Source organism: Balaenoptera musculus, chromosome 1, assembly GCF_009873245.2.
Source record: "Balaenoptera musculus isolate JJ_BM4_2016_0621 chromosome 1, mBalMus1.pri.v3, whole genome shotgun sequence".
NCBI lineage: Eukaryota > Metazoa > Chordata > Mammalia > Artiodactyla > Balaenopteridae > Balaenoptera > Balaenoptera musculus.
The window spans coordinates 168595111-168614444 of NC_045785.1; the positions used below are offsets into that span (position 1 = coordinate 168595111).

The window sequence follows — 19334 nt, forward strand, 5'->3', positions numbered from 1 at the left end:
AGTTAGTTTTTAGATATTTCTTATGATATATATATAATTTTAGGGTCTCAGACAACACCTTTGTCTTAACAACTTAATGTCGATTGTTCTCTCTAGTTCAAAAAACGTTAAGAGTAAAATGAGGTAATGTATGTGAAAACTGAAAGTAAAACTATTATGTAAATGTCAACTATGATTCGTCACTATTTTCTTTTTATTGAAATCTATTATAAGCATATGTCGCTTATATGTTATTGGAATGGGGCAATATTACAAGAGGAGAAGACTAGCTATTTTTGAAGTTATATGAAAACTTAGTACATAGAGCTTTGGTAAAGCTGAATGAATAGTGCTGCAATAACTTTAAATATACAGAAGACATCGTCCTAAGGCCTAAATCCAGGTGTTATCTTTCTGTGTGTTTACAGAAATAAAAACCAACAGTAAAGCAGTCCATTTTAATGTGTTCCATAATGTTTTCTTCTTTGAGAGGCAAGTTCTTGCCGTTGAACACGTTCTGAGGATTGTCATACTTAAGCCTTCATCTATGTGATCCTTTTACAGATAAATCCATCTCAAAATGAGGCAATTTTACTGAAACTAAGCTATTTGCATAGTGTCAAGGTAGGCCTACTACACACATGAATAATCTAATTTACAGTCAAGAGTACAAGATATTTAAAAATACAACAGCCTCAAATTGTTAAAGCGAATCAGATATCTCTATCTTATCAATAAATTTCTGCCTAAAATATCACTTAGTTTTAGAAAGTATTCCTAAGTCTGATAATGATCAACATCTATGGAGTAACCTTTCTAAAACTGTGACGAGTAGACGAGTGATTATACTACTCACCTAACAGCATCATTGGTCTCTGAAATAGCTTTCAGGTACTCCTTCAAATAAAAATAATTAAAGCAGTATTTCCGAATCTTATAGCCTCGCCACCGCCTCTGAATCTATTGAATTAAATAAAAAGAGGAAATATGCCAGTGAACATTTTTAGTGAAAACATTAATAATTCTTCAAAATCAAAGTAATGATGGATGATGCCTCCTATCAAATAAAGTCTCAGGCTTTTCCGCTAATATAACAGTTGCCAATATAGGTTGTACTCATAGATTTATTATAAAATATTATAAAGACAAAAACATACTCTAGGTTACTATAATTTTTTATAATATTTATCATTGTTTTACAAATACTAAATGTGAAATTAACTATTGAAAGATCAAAAATTTGCTTTACCAATTCCTACCTCTTCCACTTCCTGACCAAACAGATTTTTTGTTTTTCATAGCCAACAGGCTTGAAGATTGTATTTCATCTCAATGAAATCAATGTTTTTAATGGACTCTTTTTTTGGCCATACCACGTGGCTTACAGGATCTTAGTTCCCTGACCAGGGATTGAACCCAGGGCCATGGCAGAGAAAGCACTGAGTCCTAACCACTGGACTGCTAAGGAACTCCCTTTAATGGGCTTTTTAAATTCAGTGCTATCAAAATCTTTAAACAAAATGTTGTCTTGTACCTTCATCATGACATTTTAATACTTCTTTAATAATAACAGTAGGTAACATCTATTGAGCTCTTATTATGTGTGAGGCACTATTCTAAGGGTTTTGTTTGTATGTACGCATTTAATCATTAGAACATTTCTATGAGATATTTACAGATGAGAAAACTGCTGAAAAGAGAAGTTATTCAATTTTCCCGTAATTATTCAGCTATTAGTGATGGATTCAGGAATCAAATTAGGACTCAGTGGGCCCATTCTCTAAACCATTGCAATATAGAACTGTGAACAAAGTGAACTGCAATTTTCAATGAACAAATATTTCTGTTGAAAGTATCTTTTTTTCTTTTTTTGAGATGAGAGGAGTGTTGGTGTCTAAGAAAACATACTTAAGTGGGCTACTAGATGCCTTAAAAGCCCTAGTAATCATAAGAAGAATCAGTCAATCTCTTTAAGCTCTATTTTTGCTAATACAACCTCTGTTAGAAAAACTCAAAACAAAAATTATAATGTATAGATCCTAATTTTGTGGAAAACCAAAAAACCCTCAACTTCTTTAAAGGAGTAGAAGAAGAAGAAATAGAAAAAATTGAAAAAAAATGTTAACTTAGCCTTGCATAAAGACTTAACTTCATTCTCTAAAATTTTCCAGCGGTTTCCATATATTTATGAATTATTCACATACTATGAACAATTCTTTTTTAGGATATGAAGTCCTTCCAATGTTTTTCAAAGTTAGCTAGGCTAGGAACACACATCTTTAAAATTTATTTTTTCATAGGAAAAAGTAATTAATAAGAGAATGAGCCTCAGTCCGTTGGGTTTTATCCCAAAAGCCTAAGATTTTTTAACTAAATATGTTGAGTTTAAAATTTTTATAAGCTTGAATGCTGGATCTATAAGAATAAACAGGAAAAATATTTTACTTGAATTATGAGACCTTATTTTTCTCTGTTTTAAAATATGGCCATTTAAAAGGTATTTTACAGTCTGAAATATTAAACATGAAGACTTTGAAGAAATGTTTCAGTCAACCTCCCAGTATGAGAATGACTAAAATAATTGAAGTTATGCAAAACCACTTATCTTACTGTTCTTATTATAAGAAAAATTAAATCAGAGAAATTAATTCTGCAAAGTAAAACTAAGTAGAATAACAAGCTAGTGTAACGATGTTATAGAATGTGTCTTTCTAAATATTTTTCAAATGATCTTAATTTAGAGCTTAATTATTTAAATAAAGAAAAATTAATTTTTCTAAAGTTCTATACTCAGTTTAGAAACTACCTCCCTCTAATTTGACCAAAATCGTATTATGGCTGGCAAAGAAAGAGGAGGAATTGATACAAAAACCATTTTCCTAATGAAAAAGAATAACCAATTGTAATATATATATATATATGTATATGTATATATATATATATATATAAATTATACATGTGAATAATGACTATTTTCCTGGCTTATTTAATTTAATCATTACAGTATCATTCTGAGGTAGAGATTATTATTAGCCTTCTTTGATAAAAGAGGAAATTGACACTTAGAGAGCTTAAATAAATGCCTTGGGTCATACAGCTGGTTGGATGGCTTCACATGAATTTCAGCTTACTTTTATTGCATATACAGTATTAATTGTATTAAAGACAGGAACAGTTGTAAACAAAACTACTGATAGAAAATCCATCATCGGCAATAGAAGTGACTCAGGAAGCATGGGAAAATATTAGGATATCAAATACTGTTAAGGGATGGACTACCTATTACATGAAAACACCACTGAATTTTAAATCAAATAAGATTAAATATGTCAGAAAACATAAAAGATGCATGCTGAAGTACTGAGAAGGAAAGACGGAGGATGGTGGTTTACGTATTAGGTCATGGCAGAGTAGTGGGGATGCCCACTTGGAGAAAAGAGGTTGAAAGGGCAAACTCTGAAACTGGCTGAAAAATCTGTGCCAGTAGGAAGGGAACTAACAGAGGCCAATGGCATGGGTTCCTTTCCACTCCACACTGAGCAACTAAACAAACAGCACTAACCACACCCTCAGAGCCCACCATTAAGCTCTCAGACAGTCTTCTAATGCACCAACTCCTTAAACATCTACCCAAAAGCATGCTACGATTCCTTTCCAAGGCAAATCCTGGTATTCACAACTGGGTATTAAAGCTCATAATAGGTTAAGTGATGGTTAAGATAACAAATTAAAACTCATCCACACTGAAGTATAATAATCAACCTTTCAATGCCTTTGTTAGAGGTGAGTGAGTGAAAACAGCTGGAAGAAGCTGGGCGTGTGAGTGGGTGAAGATGCCGCCATCCAGTGAAGTAAAGAATCTAAAATTTACTGAACTCCATGAACGTGCCATGTGTTAGGCTAACTGCTTTAATTCTCATGGTAACCTTGTGAAGAGGGCATGATCTCCATGTTAAAAATGAAGAAACTGAGGTTAATAACTTGATTAAGGTCACAGCAATACCAGTAAAAGAGTAAATGACAGAGCCAGGATACAAACCCAGCTCTGTCTTATTCCAAAGCCCAGGCTTTTTCCACTAAAACATCTGAGGGATGTACTGTATAGAGAGAAAGAGTGTGTGCAATGCTCTTTAATATAAAAGACACCATTTTCTTACATTATAGGGAACCCAGTTTAACCAATATCTAATTGATATAAGATACAAATAGCTGAGATTCTACCATACTTCCTGTTATAGGAACAAACGACATCTTAAATTTTGCCTATGTTTCCTGTTGATATCCCAGTACTAGTGAATAAACTTAATTTTTTTAAAACAAAGTACTTTCAAGAGGCAAAATGACTTTTGATAACAAAATGACTTTTGATCATTTCAAGGTGAGTGGGTTACGACTTCCAAAAACAGGCTAGTATTCATGTCCTTCAAAGTAATTAGCAACTTTCAGAAGTGATTGGTATAAAACAATTATTGTCATTGATCAGCTCTGAATAGATAATTTTAAACAAAGTCATTGTGTGCTCAGCAGATTACAGCTTGTTAACAGGCAAGTTCTAAATGACCTCTTAAGCTAGTCAAATCAATGATGCATATTCCTCATTAAGTAACATCAAAATGTAAGTGGTCTTATAAATAATGTTTATTTTAAGCACTAAAATAAATGGCAAAACCTTGATATATCAAAAGCCATCTGTTCATAGAAAAGATTTTCCCTCCATTGGGTTTATTATTATTCCTCAAAATTCACAGTAATCTTAATGTTATCAAAAGAGAGAAAAAATGTTTTGGCAACTAAAATTAAAATTAAAACATGAAAGACAAATTCACTGATGATACCCTTCCCAGGACTAATGCTCGAAATGTATATGAGAGCATATAAATAGGACACATCATAATTATACTTTTACTTATTAGAATGTTCAACATTCTAGAAGACTATACAGTGAGCACAGAAAAGTGGGTTTACTAAATTTTCAAAGATAGGGTGTTTAAAACTAGTAATATCAAAGTTTTCATTCTCAATGCCACTACATTATCATGTCAAAAACATACCTATATATATGTTATATATGTTATATATATGTTACTCTAGTGGTCCTCTTGTTATTATAGTCCTTATTTTCCTTTAAGTGAGGATTTCTATCTGAACTAAAATGTCTTGGGGCACTAATTTCAAGTTGAATCATTTAAAATAACTGCAACAATAAAGGATCGGTTGAGACACCCATGAATACCATTGAGAAAGTATATGTGATTGATCAATAACATGGACAAGGTTTCCAGGGTAAAAGAAATTCTACCTTAAACAATTAATTACATCTGCAGTTCTTTAAAACTCTCTAAGTTTTAGATTATTAGCATTTTTCATTCCTCATAGATCTTTGAAAATGAAAGGAAAAAGTCTGATGGAACATATTTTTCAAGAGAGATCTCCAAGATACTACATATTAGCACTTCTTGAAATCTGCATTCATATGACCTTGTTCCAGTTAGGATTCAAGATGTGTGAGATGACCCAAAGGAGGCTTTTCAAAGGAATTGCAAGGAATCAGTAATGCTTAGAGAGTTTACCTTTGTTAACTTCCAAAGTCTGTGCCAGATTATATATCCTCATTAAGTTGAGTTTATTGAAGACCAGTATATTCTAAGAGTTAATTTATAAAGGGAGAGATCTGCAGTTGAAGAACAGCAGTCCTAGTAACGATTTGGTGGGGCTTCTAAAGTTTTAACAAAGTTAGAGTCCTCTTTTCTTTCCACTAATTTTTCAGGGTCCAAAACAGGTATGGCGGAGGTTCAAATACAACCAAATTCAAATTTTTGGATCACAAAAACCTATGTGATCTGCACCTTGTACTCCATACAGGAAAGAAATGACAGATTCTCTTTCATCGTTTGCTACATCCTATACAAAAATCCATTTAAAATTGTAGCAAGAACGGTGTTTTACCTGGGGCTATGACAGATGACAAATCCAGATGCTAACAATAGCAATATGTGAAGACCACAGATCAAACATTCATTTATAAGGTGATGTTTTTCATCCTAAGCCATCCAATTCTGCCTACAAGGGGAAGCACGTGACACTGAATTGGGATGTCTCAATTTGGTTTTCAATGAATTATTACTAAATTTAGAATTCCCTGAGTGAAATGTACTACCAGTAAGAATGCTCATGAATTACCAGGGTCATGGGGTCAGGCAACCAAGAAAACCAGAGTGTAAGCAATAAAATTTCCCTAACAGCTCAGTCGAGGGTTCATATAGTTGCTCTCATCCAGATTTTTGAAGAAAGGAGAAGAAGACTAGAAGTAAAGGCAAGTCTATACGTGACCAGAAATAACAGGAATGTGGGTATCAGACCTCTTGGGTTCAATTCCTAACACTGTCACTTACTAGCTATGTGACCTTGGGCAAGATATCTTTCTGCAATTCCATATTTCTTTCTCATCTTTCAAATTGGAATCATAATGATACCTACCTCAGAGAGTTGCTCACGTCAGACAATAGTTAAAATATTTAAAATACTTAGAATGGTGCCTGGAGAGTGGTACCTGCTATTCAATTGCTAACTGTTATCATTATTATTTACCAGTGGTTCTGACTTACCAAGATTTGGAGTTACGTGGTATTGCAATCTTGTTCTTGCATATATGCCTCAGAGACATATAGCCCTCACTGGCAGTTGGTTTGACTAAGGTATACTCAGGTATCTACCAGCTATATCCATTCACGCTTGGGTAGTAAGTATGAGAATCTGGAACCATTCTATTGGGGAAATGGGGGCCTCGAAAACACAGTTGAGGCTGAATGGACGTATCCCTAGAAATGGAAGAATTAGATATAAGACATGTGCCACTCCATACAATAGGCTTCATCCTGGATGGGGTCAGCCAGTAAACAAAAGCCATAAAGAAAAAAAATCCTAAATGTCGAGAACCATGAATCAAAGTACTGGAGAAAAGGAACAAGTAAAAGACCTTAGGATGGATGAAATAATTCCACTAAACTGCACTTTTTTTTGCTACCTGTGGATATTTATAAATGGGCTTTCTACACATAAAGTAATTTTGCCTTTCGTCTTTGTATTATTAGAAAACTGATTCTCCAAGCCCTGTGTTTGGAGGGTCTGAAGTGACACCCAAGTGCTTAAGTAGATGCTCACTAACATCAGAAATGGAGGGTCAGTTCTACGTCAGGCTGTAAAAAGATACACAATCGTACATCTAGGTGGAACAGGGAGAGAAAGAAGTTGAGTAGATGAATCAACTCATGACATTTGTATAAGATACTAAAAGCTGTTCAAAGAGTGAGAACTGAACAAAAGAAGTTGGAGGCCAAATTTAAATGAGATCCACAGAGCAGCAGCCAAGATGCTAGAGGAAAAGCAGAACCCTAATCTGGAGTAAATTCAAATTAAAGACCAAAAAGGCAATAATGTGTCGCACGGAGAAACAGGAGGAATAGGGCCCCAGGAGCTAAGATAAAAATTTACTGAGCAATTTATTGCTGTATTAATTGACTGTCACTGGCTTAGCTGCAAATCAGTCGCAGGGGTTTTGTACAGGCACACTGTGGGTTCTGACAGCAGCTGATATCATAGCAAGCCTCCTTCAAGCCTGTACCTGTTATAACACTTTAGCAACGTCACAAAGCTCATGAGGTCTTCCATTCACATATGAACTGCACTGAGCAAATATTACCTTCTCATGTCCAGTTTATCCACACCACCTAGCCTAGTCGGGCACTCAAAAAAGCCTTAAAGATCTACCAGCAAAGGCTTAAATAATTTCCATCAAGGCCACCAAGGGACCTAAACAAAGAATATTTAAAACAAACAACTTTTTTACTCCTTGTTTAAAAAAGCATGAGCCAACGTTCACTGATTTATTCACGGACATTTATTTAACAACCTAGTATAAGTCAGGAACTGTAGATACAAAGACTAAGAAGGTAGGATCCGGGCCCCAAGAGACTTACAGTGTTTGGGGGGGGGCGGGTGGACACAGGCATGTAAATTAGTAAGGATAATAAATTGTTACAGGTTCTACAACAGAAGTATGTTGATGGTAAAATAGGGACATTAAAAAAAGGAGAGTGATCAATTCTACATGGGTAGGGGGATGGTAAAATCTTTAGAGAAAAGGTGACCTTTTAAAAAATAAAGGCAGCAAATCAAGATATGAATATCTATGACATTAAATAATCACATACATATAATTTACTCTTCATTATAAAAAAGCGACATCTATTTAGGAATGGATTAGCTACAAATGAAAATTTTAAATTCCTTCTCTTTTCAGAAATGCTCTGCTAGCCTCTTTGACAATTGAATATAACTTGTCATGCTAGGAGTCAATAGTCAAATACATAATTTGCAATTGACTCAGTATATGAGGCAGGGTAAGACAAAAGTTTTTTATTTTCTACTGTATGATTTAGGTGCATATATAAAAATATATGTGCCTGAATATTACTGGCCATATAGATTTCTGGTAGTTATCTGTTACTCCTAGAAATTCTTCCACCTGTACACTCACTGCCACCCACATTTTAATACTTAAAGGGTAGCTCTTTTGAGCAAAGTTACTTCATAGGTTAAAAACTGAAAAGGCAGAGTTGTAGCTAGTACAAGTAAAACTTCAGCTGCTGGTATCAAGCTAGGGTTGTAATCTTCCGATGTGTACGCCATGAAGGTATGTGGACCACACATTGGTCTCTTCAGCCTCTCTTTCCCACAGAGAGACAAATTTTCAGAGCACCATCTTGCAAAAAATCCACTTACAAATAGATTTGTCCAAGTCCATTACAAATAAGTTCAGCTCCAGTCATGTGATCACTCAATGCTAAAAATTAATCTTTGTTAGGTAATCACATCAGCCTCTGTGCCAGCAAGCCTCAGTCCTGATTCCTCATTACCAAGTTACCAAATTAACTCATCCAAACCTCTGAAGGAAGTCTTTGAACATCTCTGTAGAGAAGTGTTTCTATTATAAATTTCCCACAGTAGTATTTACATACTCCACAGAGCCTTGCAAAAATTCCTGAATGTCTTTAGTGGATCATTTCAACCTCTAGGTAATGCTCAAGTCTTCCTTCCCTTTGCTTTAATGACCACTGCATTCCCACCTCTACCCTTCTCTCCTGGAATGTGTCAAATAAAAACAAACCTGGGGCTTCCCTGATGGCACAGTGGTTGAGAATCTGCCTGCCAATGCAGGGGACACGGGTTCGAGCCCTGGTCTGGGAAGATCCCACATGCCGCGGAGCAACTAGGCCCGTGAGCCACAACTACTGAGCCTGCACGTCTGGAGCCTGTGCTCCGCAACAAGAGAGGCCACGATAGTGAAAGGCCCGCGCACCGCGATGAAGAGTGGCCCCCACTTGCCGCAACTAGAGAAAGCCCTCGCACAGAAATGAAGACCCAACACAGCTATAAATAAATAAATAAATAAACCCAAAGTTTAAAAAAAAAAACAAAAACCTGGACCTAGCAAGGAGAGACTTGATTTGAAAGAATTACTGCAAGAAAGAAGGGGTGAGTGACTCCTGCAGGGGTAGAGGTGGACTATTGCGATGAGGAGAATCTTTGACCATAAGATTTGCAAACATGGCGAAACTTAGGCAAAAAGAGTTTTCCTTTAATAGGAAGGTGTGAACAAGGCTGGAAAGAACCTGATGTGGGGAAGTGGGATAAAAGGGTGGCATAATCATATAGGAGATCTGAGAATGCTTTACCCTGAAGCCCATTCTCAAGAGGAGGTACTAAGGAGATGCCGTATGCTGGCTAAAGTTCAGGGACCTAGGCGAAGGAGAGAAGCTTAAGCATAGTTTGGTTAATAAACATGTTTTTTCCAGTTGATCGATGGAGACAAGCAGTTCAGCTAATCATTTGTGAGGTTAAAAAAATGGGAATTTGGGGGACTGTGTCTGGCCTTGTCATAGGTAAACAAGGGACCATCCACAGCTAAGTCATATGGGGAAGCGTGGATTTTTTTGCAGTAAGCTGTTTCCAAAACACAAAAGAGTTGGGGGGGAGGGGTTTAAACTTTTCTGTTTTCTAGGATCACAGGACTTAGGGAGAGTTCAACATTGTCCGCTGATGTTAAGCAAAGATGAGGTAACCCTGGGCAATATTATTAGGTGTGACCGAGCAGGACCCTACGGGGCTTTCCCAGAACTGACCCACACCCCACGCCCTCCATCTGCCTCTTGTCTGTAGAGAAGCTTTAGCCTCCTAGGCCTTCCCCAAGTTCCAAAGAGTAAGTTTAATCAGAGAAATGAGAAAATGCAGAAAGAAAGGAAAACAGTCAAGCAAGACAAAATAATAATAGTTTAGCCATTAAACAAAGTTAAGGACCTTTAGTTCCTCCTCAAGGACTATAGATAATATTCTGAGCCATATGCTTTGAGCTGTTTTGCAGATACTGAACCCCCCCACCAAGCAGAAGAAGTTAACTGTATGTTGCCCGCAAGCACGGAGACCCCAGGCCGGTTGGAACCAGAAGGGCGATGATGTTGACTCCTGATGACCTCACCACCAACCAATCGGAAGAATGTTTACGAGCTGATCACACACCCCACAACCCCCTCCCTCACTCTGTCTTTAAAAACCTTTCCCTGAAAGCCTTCAGGGAGTTCCAGCCTTTTAAGCACTAGCTACCGGGAACCCTTGCTTGGTGCCTGCAATAAATGCTCCACTTTCCTTCACCACAACCCGGTGTCAGTAGATTGGCTTTACTGTGTATGGGCAAGAGGACCCAAGTTTGGTTCAGTAACGTTAGGAAATGTAGCTTTTAGTATGATGTTAGAATAAGTCAAAAACACTGCCTTCTGAGTGGCTTGGTTTGATATGAGTTTCTTAGATATACCCCGTCAAGGTAAAAGGAATCTTAATGATTCAAGCCAGATCAGAATTCAATACAAAATTTGGGGCTAAATAATAAACAAGAGAATGCATTTTTCTAACCCTGACTCCTGTGCCTCTGTCTCCCTTGGTGACCTATGGTGATCTATGGGGAAGTCTAAGCCTTCCGCCATCAACTGCTTCAGGTCCTCCGTCATCTATTGCTTTTTACTTTGCAGACGTATCTGACAAAGGGCATGCAGAAAAGAAAAAAATCTAACACTGTTTTAGGCTCAGAGGTTAAGTCTTTGGCAGAGCTGCACAGAGAATCAGAATCTCCTAAATTCCCAGACTCAAGCATTCCCATTAAAAGATGAAAGCCACATTATTTTCTTATATTACTGGATTTCTAAGAAAGGTAAATATAGCCCAGTGCATCTGGAGTATCTGCCTCTGGAAAAGAAGCAAAAAAGATCTACTTCTTCCTCTTCTTTTTTTCCCTTACACTACAGAACCACCGAGAGGTAGACAGATACTAGAGATCTGCCCTGGGCTGGGCTCCAACACACTCACATCTGCATAGGAAAGTCCCTTCCCAAAGCAGTGTAAGTCAGCAAAATAATGTTAATTCAACTTGCCTTAGTTCAACACAGGACTTTCAGAAGGTATTTTACTATCTTTCTTCACCCAAAATAAAATCCGTTATTAGCAGAAGCAAGAATTAATAGATTAATGAGAGAGAATATAATAGGGTAACATTAAAACATAGGTTTTAAGGACATTAATGAAATTCACTTAAGTAATTTCCCCATTTATAATAGCTTCACAATTAAGCTAAAATCATATTGTCTGATACAAAAGAAATTATACTTTTGTCGTGGCTCTTCCCCAAATCTCAGCAGAAACCAAGGAAGCTTCATAATCACTAAATTCAGCTTCCTATTAGGCAAATAACACATAAAAGTGAACACAGAAATGATAGAAATAAAACTTCTAAGCTGGAAACTGACTTTATTACTGTGAAATCATATGAATAATTTCTAATTGATTTGTATTGGGCAGGAATCTTATATTCCAGAACCATGCTCATCTATTTATCACAGTATTTTATATGACATATGGAAACTAATACATTGCTTCATTAATATTTACAGTCTTTCTCTAGTCATGGCTCAGAGATATTTAACATTCTAAAACATACGCATTGATAATTACATGTTTTACATTTTACTCTAATTTTTAATACTGCCAAGACTATTTAGTACAGCTAACTTTTTAACTATGTACTCTTTTCTCTCTTTACCATTAGCATATCAATCAAATTTGCATTATTCTGGTTTGCTCATTTTATTAAAAGTGAATTCAGGGCACAATTGACTTTTCATTTGTTTAACAAGTGAAGAAATATTTACCCTGACAGCCATTGCATTGTAGAGATTCATCTTCATAGTGTAATATGCTAACTGTGAATCGAGAAAAAAAAAAGATGGCATATATTTTAGTTTCACACAAAGACAGTGCAGCCTATTTTTACATATAAAAGATAAGAATCTTTATACATAATACATAATAAGAGTTCCATGCTTAGAAAAATGAAATCAAACTTTGTATTGAAGAGATAGGCTTCCTAATACATAATGCAGGCTTAACCAGAAAAATCTATGGTAGTCAAACTAGGAGCTAATGGAGATATATGATCATAAAATGCTCTCCGCTGAGTTTGATAATCAATGGTGCTCTACTGAGAATAGAATAACAAAGCAGAAATATTCACAAGTGCTGGTGACATGTAGTATTGTATGATTTATTCACTGGGGTTCTTTTAGCCAAAACTCACAGAAACATAAAAGGAATTCATATTTCAAGACGTCTGGTTTAATGAAAAATTCAAAGAAATGCTGTCTTCAGTCGAAATCGTTCAAGGATATGGATGCAGTGATGGAGCAAAATTGTGCCTTCCAACCATCTGTACAAAATGTTATGTACTTAGCTGCCTCCTGAGTAATCCTTGGGAATTTTGTTTCATTTAATATTCATTTTAACACCATAAAATCATAAATACAATGATATCATGTTACAGCAAATCCCCTGACATAATGAAGACTTCCTAAAGACTTGGTTTCTTTCTAGTAGAGACACATTTGTCTTTTAATGCATGAATCTCTGTGACAGTAAATAATCATTTAGCAACATAGCTTATTTCAATGAAAATATTGCTTTAAATAAAACTTCCACATCTGCTCTTTCAATTAAAAAGATACAATTAACATAATTCATGACAGTACAATAAACATTGAAATACATATTTTTTCCACACAAAATACAACTTTATCCATTTTATTCAGTCAAAACTCATCAGACTAATATAAACTTGAACTTAGGCAATAGGTGTTATGTTTCAGCAAAAATCAGAGATAAGTGCCTTAGCCTTTTATACAGGGGTTTTCTTCCCTGCAACAAACAGGAATTCATACAAAAGGGTTTCACTGTAATTAGTATTGTTTGAATTGCCTGATCTGATCCAAAGCAAATTGTCTGTGGAGAGCAGCAGGGCTGGATTAGTTATCAACAGTCTGAGCAGTTAGGAAACAGTTGGCTGCAATATGTTATTTACAAATGAACACAATGATGTTACTTCATTTTAAATTCTCTTTCTTCGTTATGGCAAGCAAGGCATAAATCTTGGTGTTTGAGGTCAACTTAAAATATTTACTTAGAGGGGCTTCCCTGGTGGCGCAGTGGTTGAGAGTCTGCCTGCCAATGCAGGGGACACGGGTTCGAGCCCTGGTCTGGGAGGATCCCGCATGCCGCGGAGCGACTGGGCCCGTGAGCCACATTTACTGAGCCTGCGCGTCTGGAGCCTGTGCTCCGCAGCGGGAGAGGCCGCGATAGTGAGAGGCCCGCGCACCGCGATGAAGAGTGGCCCCCGCTTGCCGCAGCTGGAGAAAGCCCTCGCACAGAAACGAAGACCCAACACAGCCAAAAATAAAATTAAAAAAAAAAAAAAAAAAAAAAAAAAAAATTTACTTAGAGTACTTCTTCAAGGCAAATATAAACATTAAATATTTTTACACAGAAGAAACATATTGGAAATTATATATTTGAGAAAGTTGGGTGCAGAAAAAGATATTGTTTCTTATCTTTTTTCATATTGCTGTTCAGTCAGCAGCAGTGCGCATTAGCGAGCTTTCAAGCCACAGACCTGAGTTCAGGTCCTGACGTTGCTCTTACCAGCTGTGCGGCTTGAACAAGTTACTTGAAGTCATCCAGTCTTGACTTCTAGCCTTACAAAATGGGACATCACATACTCCGTGGAGTTCTTGTGAAGAATAAAATAAGATAAGGTATTTAAGGTGCTTGGGACATAGCTGATGGTCATTAGGAAAGGGATCATCACTGTTACACATTTTGTGGCTAAAAGTATGTAATTTAACTATAAGTAAAATTCCAAAAGGTATAAGAGGTTAAATTTTATTCTGAACAAAGAAGAGATATAGGTTTGAGCCTAAGAATTTTGAATTTTATAGTTCAAAGGTGGGAAAGCACTTTGATTCCAGGTTATCATTCTCATGTGAAACACAGATGGATGTTACATTGATTCTCAATTCTATAGCCCAGATCTGAAAGTACCACGAAAACATTGTATGATCCACTTATATGAGGTACCTGGATTAGTCAAATTCACAGAGACAAAAAGTAGAATAGTAGTTACCAGGCACTGGGGGAAGAGGAGGAGCTAGTGTTTAGTGGGTATAGAGTTTCCCTTTAAGATGATGGAAAAGTTTTGGAGATTGTTAGTGGTGATACTTGCAAAACAATGTGAATGTACTTAATGTCACTGAACAGTACAGTTAAAAATAGTCAAAATGATCAATTTTATGCTATATATATTTTACCACAATTTTTAAAAACACTAAAAAATCATTTGTGAATGTGAATCATGCATTTCCATAAGCTACCTATGAGACACATTGGACACTTTGAAATTTGGTAAAATACTGTCTAAGTCTCTATATTTCTATTCTGAGCAGTGATGATTATTTGTTATACTAATATTTGTTCTTTTGGTTACATGAGTAGTTAAATTATAATTCATACAAAAACGCTTGTTCTTAATATTATTTTCCAGGATTCTGTCCTAAAAGTTTTTTTTTCCATTCCATGGAGTTGGATAAGCAAATATATCACAGCTACTAAATATTGATAACATATCTAAGAATGACAGACTATAGTAATTCATCATCAGAGAAAAATCCCAAAATTTTCCTTACTATATATTAATTTCCTATTTTATCATTAAGGTACCAAGTCTATTTTAAAGAGGAAGACTAAAGATCTGGGGTGAAAATCAAGCATAAAAGATGATAAATTTCAATGTAATGAAAACATGATGCTCAATTATAGATGTTTCCCAACTATTTGTTGACTAAATGAAGGAAGGGGAAAAGAGAGGGAGGGGGAGAAAGATAAACAGAATTGATACGTTGCATTTACAACAGATAGAGTAGGAAGAATTCCTGGGATGAAAAACAGCATTTGAACACTAAATAAACCACTTGTTCGCCATATGGCCCTTGTCATGTCACGTAGCTCAATTTTCAGAAGGCTTCTGAAATTTTTTCTGGAAGTTGTATTTCTTTTAAAATCGATTTTCTGAGTGGCCAGTATCCATGTGGACCTTTTGGACAGGGCTGCTGTTCAATGGGATTGGACCATGGTATTGATGGGAGCATGTCTCATGTTTTGAGTTTCCATTTTTTCTACCAGGTGAACTACAGTGCAGGGGCGGGGGTGGGGATAGGTTAGAACCACTCTCTTAGAGGTCAAGTGATATTCAAAGCTCACTGCACCAGGTCCCAATTTTGTTCTCCAATTATCTCCCACCACGCCACTCCTTTAAACCTCAATCTGATCAAATTATTATCTTTTCTTCTTCACGTCCTACTACTCCCCTTGCCTAAAATGTCTTATCATCCTTTTCTAGCTGTCCAAATCCTCTGTCTCCTGCTGTTCTCACAAACATTTATAGGAGAAACCACCTTTTCTCCCCCAGTCTAAGGACTAGCAACTGGAAGAAGCTGCTGGCATTCTCTCGGCTCCAGTGGATACTTTCAAACCATTTCAAACCAGCAGGAAGTACTCCTTTAGAAGCAACAACAACTACCACGACAAAAACCCAAAGAACACAAAACCTCAGTTTACTCTCAAGCTTTTCACATTTATCACTCTCTCTCCCTTTTTGGTGTTGTCACCCGTCCTCAGGTCTCTAGGTACACTCTCCTTTCCCCTCCTCGCCTCCCCTGACCTACTCCAATAATACACTCTAAACGTTTTGACACCAAGCTAAAGGTCTTATTCTTCACCACAACTCCTGCCGTATCTTGAGGCTTTTCAAATTCACATATACAACACACTCAATTACCTGCTCTCACTATTGCCTGCCTTTCCCAGTCGCAATGACATCCACTTCCCATAGCCATGTTCCAGACCCTGTGAACTAGAAATGTTTCTCCTCTTAAGTCTTAAACTCAGATTGCAAATTCTTCTCCTTAAATCCCTGATGGCTTAATTTCTATTAAAGGCTTTTCCACCTAGTAGACAGATCTAGTACACGTATGTCCTTCTCCTCAGTTTCAAGTTCCTTCTTCACATATGTTTATATACAATGGCTACATTGATATTTTGTTAATGAACATATCATAAATTAACTAATCTTTCCATTATTGTTGAGCATTTAGGTTGGAAACCAAGAAAACCAGAGTTTCAAATGGTCAATCATTTTCAAAAACAGAACATTTAAAGTAATACATATTTATAATAAATTTGAGTAACACATCTATATGAACTTGACCAGATCAACTGGCTTTATTTGCTAGACTGGGCAATACAGAGGAAATATTTGCATTAAAGTGATGACTCTGGAAACTTTAGAAGCCATGCACATATGGATAACAGATCTGGGGAGCCTGTGCCTTTGTTATTTTCCACTTCAGTGCCATCCTCATTTCATAATTTTGAGTATGATCATTAAAATGATTTATTATCAAATAATCATGAGTATTTTGTGCATATGCTTTGCCTTGTTCGCTGGCAACTGATACCAATCTGGTCGTTATCAACAGCCGATTGTTAAAATAACCTTCCGTCTTCCACACACGCAAAAAATTAAAAGTCAATTATATTATTTTTCACCGTTATTATTAATGTAATCTTTAAAAGCAAGTAAACTAAATCTAAATCATATTATTATAATGAAAATATGTTAGTAAAGTTTTAAATTTATATTAGAAAAGTCAGAGTCTTAAGTTATCCAGCCTTTGGTATTTATTTAAAATGCCAGATCCTGAGGGGAAAAAATAGATTATGTTTCAGTTTTCTGCTCTAACACTAAAGAGTGATAAATGTTGCCTCATTAACATCTAACTGATTTGGAAGCCTTATAAAGAGATTTATAAAGAGAGTTGGGCTATAGAAGGAACATTCATTTACCTAATGAAGAGAAATAAAAATGTCCGTACAAGCAACCGTGTCAATCTCATCAGTTTTAAAAATAATGACTGAAATTTTATGTATTTTTACTATCCATTCAAAAACAAACCTGCTGGTATTTATCATGACAATGCAAAATGGGATTTGATAGCAGATGATATCCTTTGTTCCACTTAAAGTTAATAGAATTTCTTTCCATTGTTACTCTTTCAAATACTAATCCAATATGAAAACTTTGTGAGAAGAGCAGTAAAATCATAAGTAGTATATAAGTATTGTGAGCCTTTTCAGCAATAAATTAAATTATTTTTATAATTTGAAGAATAATCTATTTTTAATGAGAATTATCTTTATAAATTAATCAGTTCTACCAGAGGCTATTAATATACTTTAACAAAAAGTTTTAACCAAGTTCTGTTAATGTGGTGCCATATATATGTTATTCACTGAATGATCTCAATTTAAAAACATAACATTGAGCTGTTTAGAACTACAGTTATATATATTTATTTCACAATAATGCATATAGAATTAATCACGTATATCAGGGTAGCTGCTCTCAGAGTGTGGTGACTAAAAATAGTATACTTGATATTAAACATCATGTAAACTATATAATGGGGAAATTGAAAAGGATAACAAGATGCATACAGCTGTCCTATTAGGTTATATTGATGAATTCACTCAGGTAACGCTCAAAGTGTTAGTTTTCCGAAAGAGGCAGATGAAATATTTGAACATTTTTCTGGTACTATCGCCTACAGAAATAACTATTTTCACTTCACCATTTATGAAATAAAGCAAAAAGTGGTAAGGACAAGCTATATAGAACATTATACAGTTGAAAATAAGAAGGGGACCAAAACAGTAGGACCATTTGAGTATCCAATGGGAAGCGCAGGTTGCAGTAAAATCATAGCAGGAACTCAGGAGGTCTGGGATGCACGTGCACTGAACACACACACCAGGTGACTAGAAATCCACTGTTAATAAAAAAGAAGAATCAGAGCACATCCTCACTAAAAGGGAAAGGTTTTTGAGGTTGTGAATCAACAGTCCTCGGTCCCTACGATGGACAAATTTGGGTTATGTTGCCAGATACGGCAGCATGAAAGTCAGCAGGAAGACCTGAATGGACATTGAAAATTAAAATAAACAAAAACAATAGTCATCCAGGAAGCAAAAAAGAATCAAATCAGAAAAGAAAACTGGAATGGCTCTGTTATCGTGGGTTTTAGTGAGGGCACCATAGTGGAGAACGCATAACACTATAGGACTGGATAAGTTGACTGGTGTTGCTGTGAGAATTATTTAAAAGCTGGATAGAAATATTCTGGTATAGTCGAATTTTGAGGGAGGCTGTCTAAAAATATGAACTTATCTAGAGATCCTAGGACTTCTGACTTTCCACAGTTCACTTTGTTTGACCTTTGCCACACGTGAGACTGTTGATAACTCCAAGTTTTCTACTCTGCTTCCTGTGATATTGTGTCTCTGTTTTTCTGATTATTATCTACCTATAACTCCCTTCCTCTGCCTAAATCCTACTAATGCATTCCACAAGCCTCAATCCTTGGCCCTCTGCTCTACTGCTCAGATACTTTTCCATCAGGTAGAAAATCCTGCCATCTTATAATGATGGCTCTAAAACCTTTATCTCCAGCTCTGACTCTTCATCTAAAAGTCCTCTTTAATAAGCTTTTGTTTAGTGCTAATTATAATGTGCCAGACACTCTTCCGAGAGATAGCAAAATCGCCTTACAAGACACCACCACATGGAGGTGTCCTAACATCACCACAAACTCAAAATCTCACAACATCTTTTTGTAAAAGCTTCTCTGAGTGTCCCATTCAGAATGTTTTCTTATCAACATCCATGCTTTTGTTGCCATTACAACCACTAATCAGCTTTGCTGAGATAAAAATGCAGCTATCTTACTAGCTTATAAAACAAAAAGTTTATTTCTTACTCACATTACACGTGGGCTAAGTTTCCCTGTAGCTATGGCCCACAACACATGGCT

The 19334-nt window shown here is 36.0% G+C and overlaps 1 protein-coding gene across 1 annotated transcript in view; it reads right to left on the bottom strand.

Moving 5' to 3' along the window:
• SPATA17 (spermatogenesis associated 17) overlaps positions 1-19334 on the bottom strand; it is a 191531-nt gene that overhangs the window by 138458 nt on the left and 33739 nt on the right. Inside the window, exons 4-5 of the mRNA XM_036865026.1 lie at positions 12234-12284; positions 836-939 (exon numbers count right to left, since the gene is read on the bottom strand). Of these exons, the coding sequence (XP_036720921.1) occupies positions 836-939; positions 12234-12284 (155 nt within the window). The remainder of the gene's footprint in view (positions 1-835; positions 940-12233; positions 12285-19334) is intronic.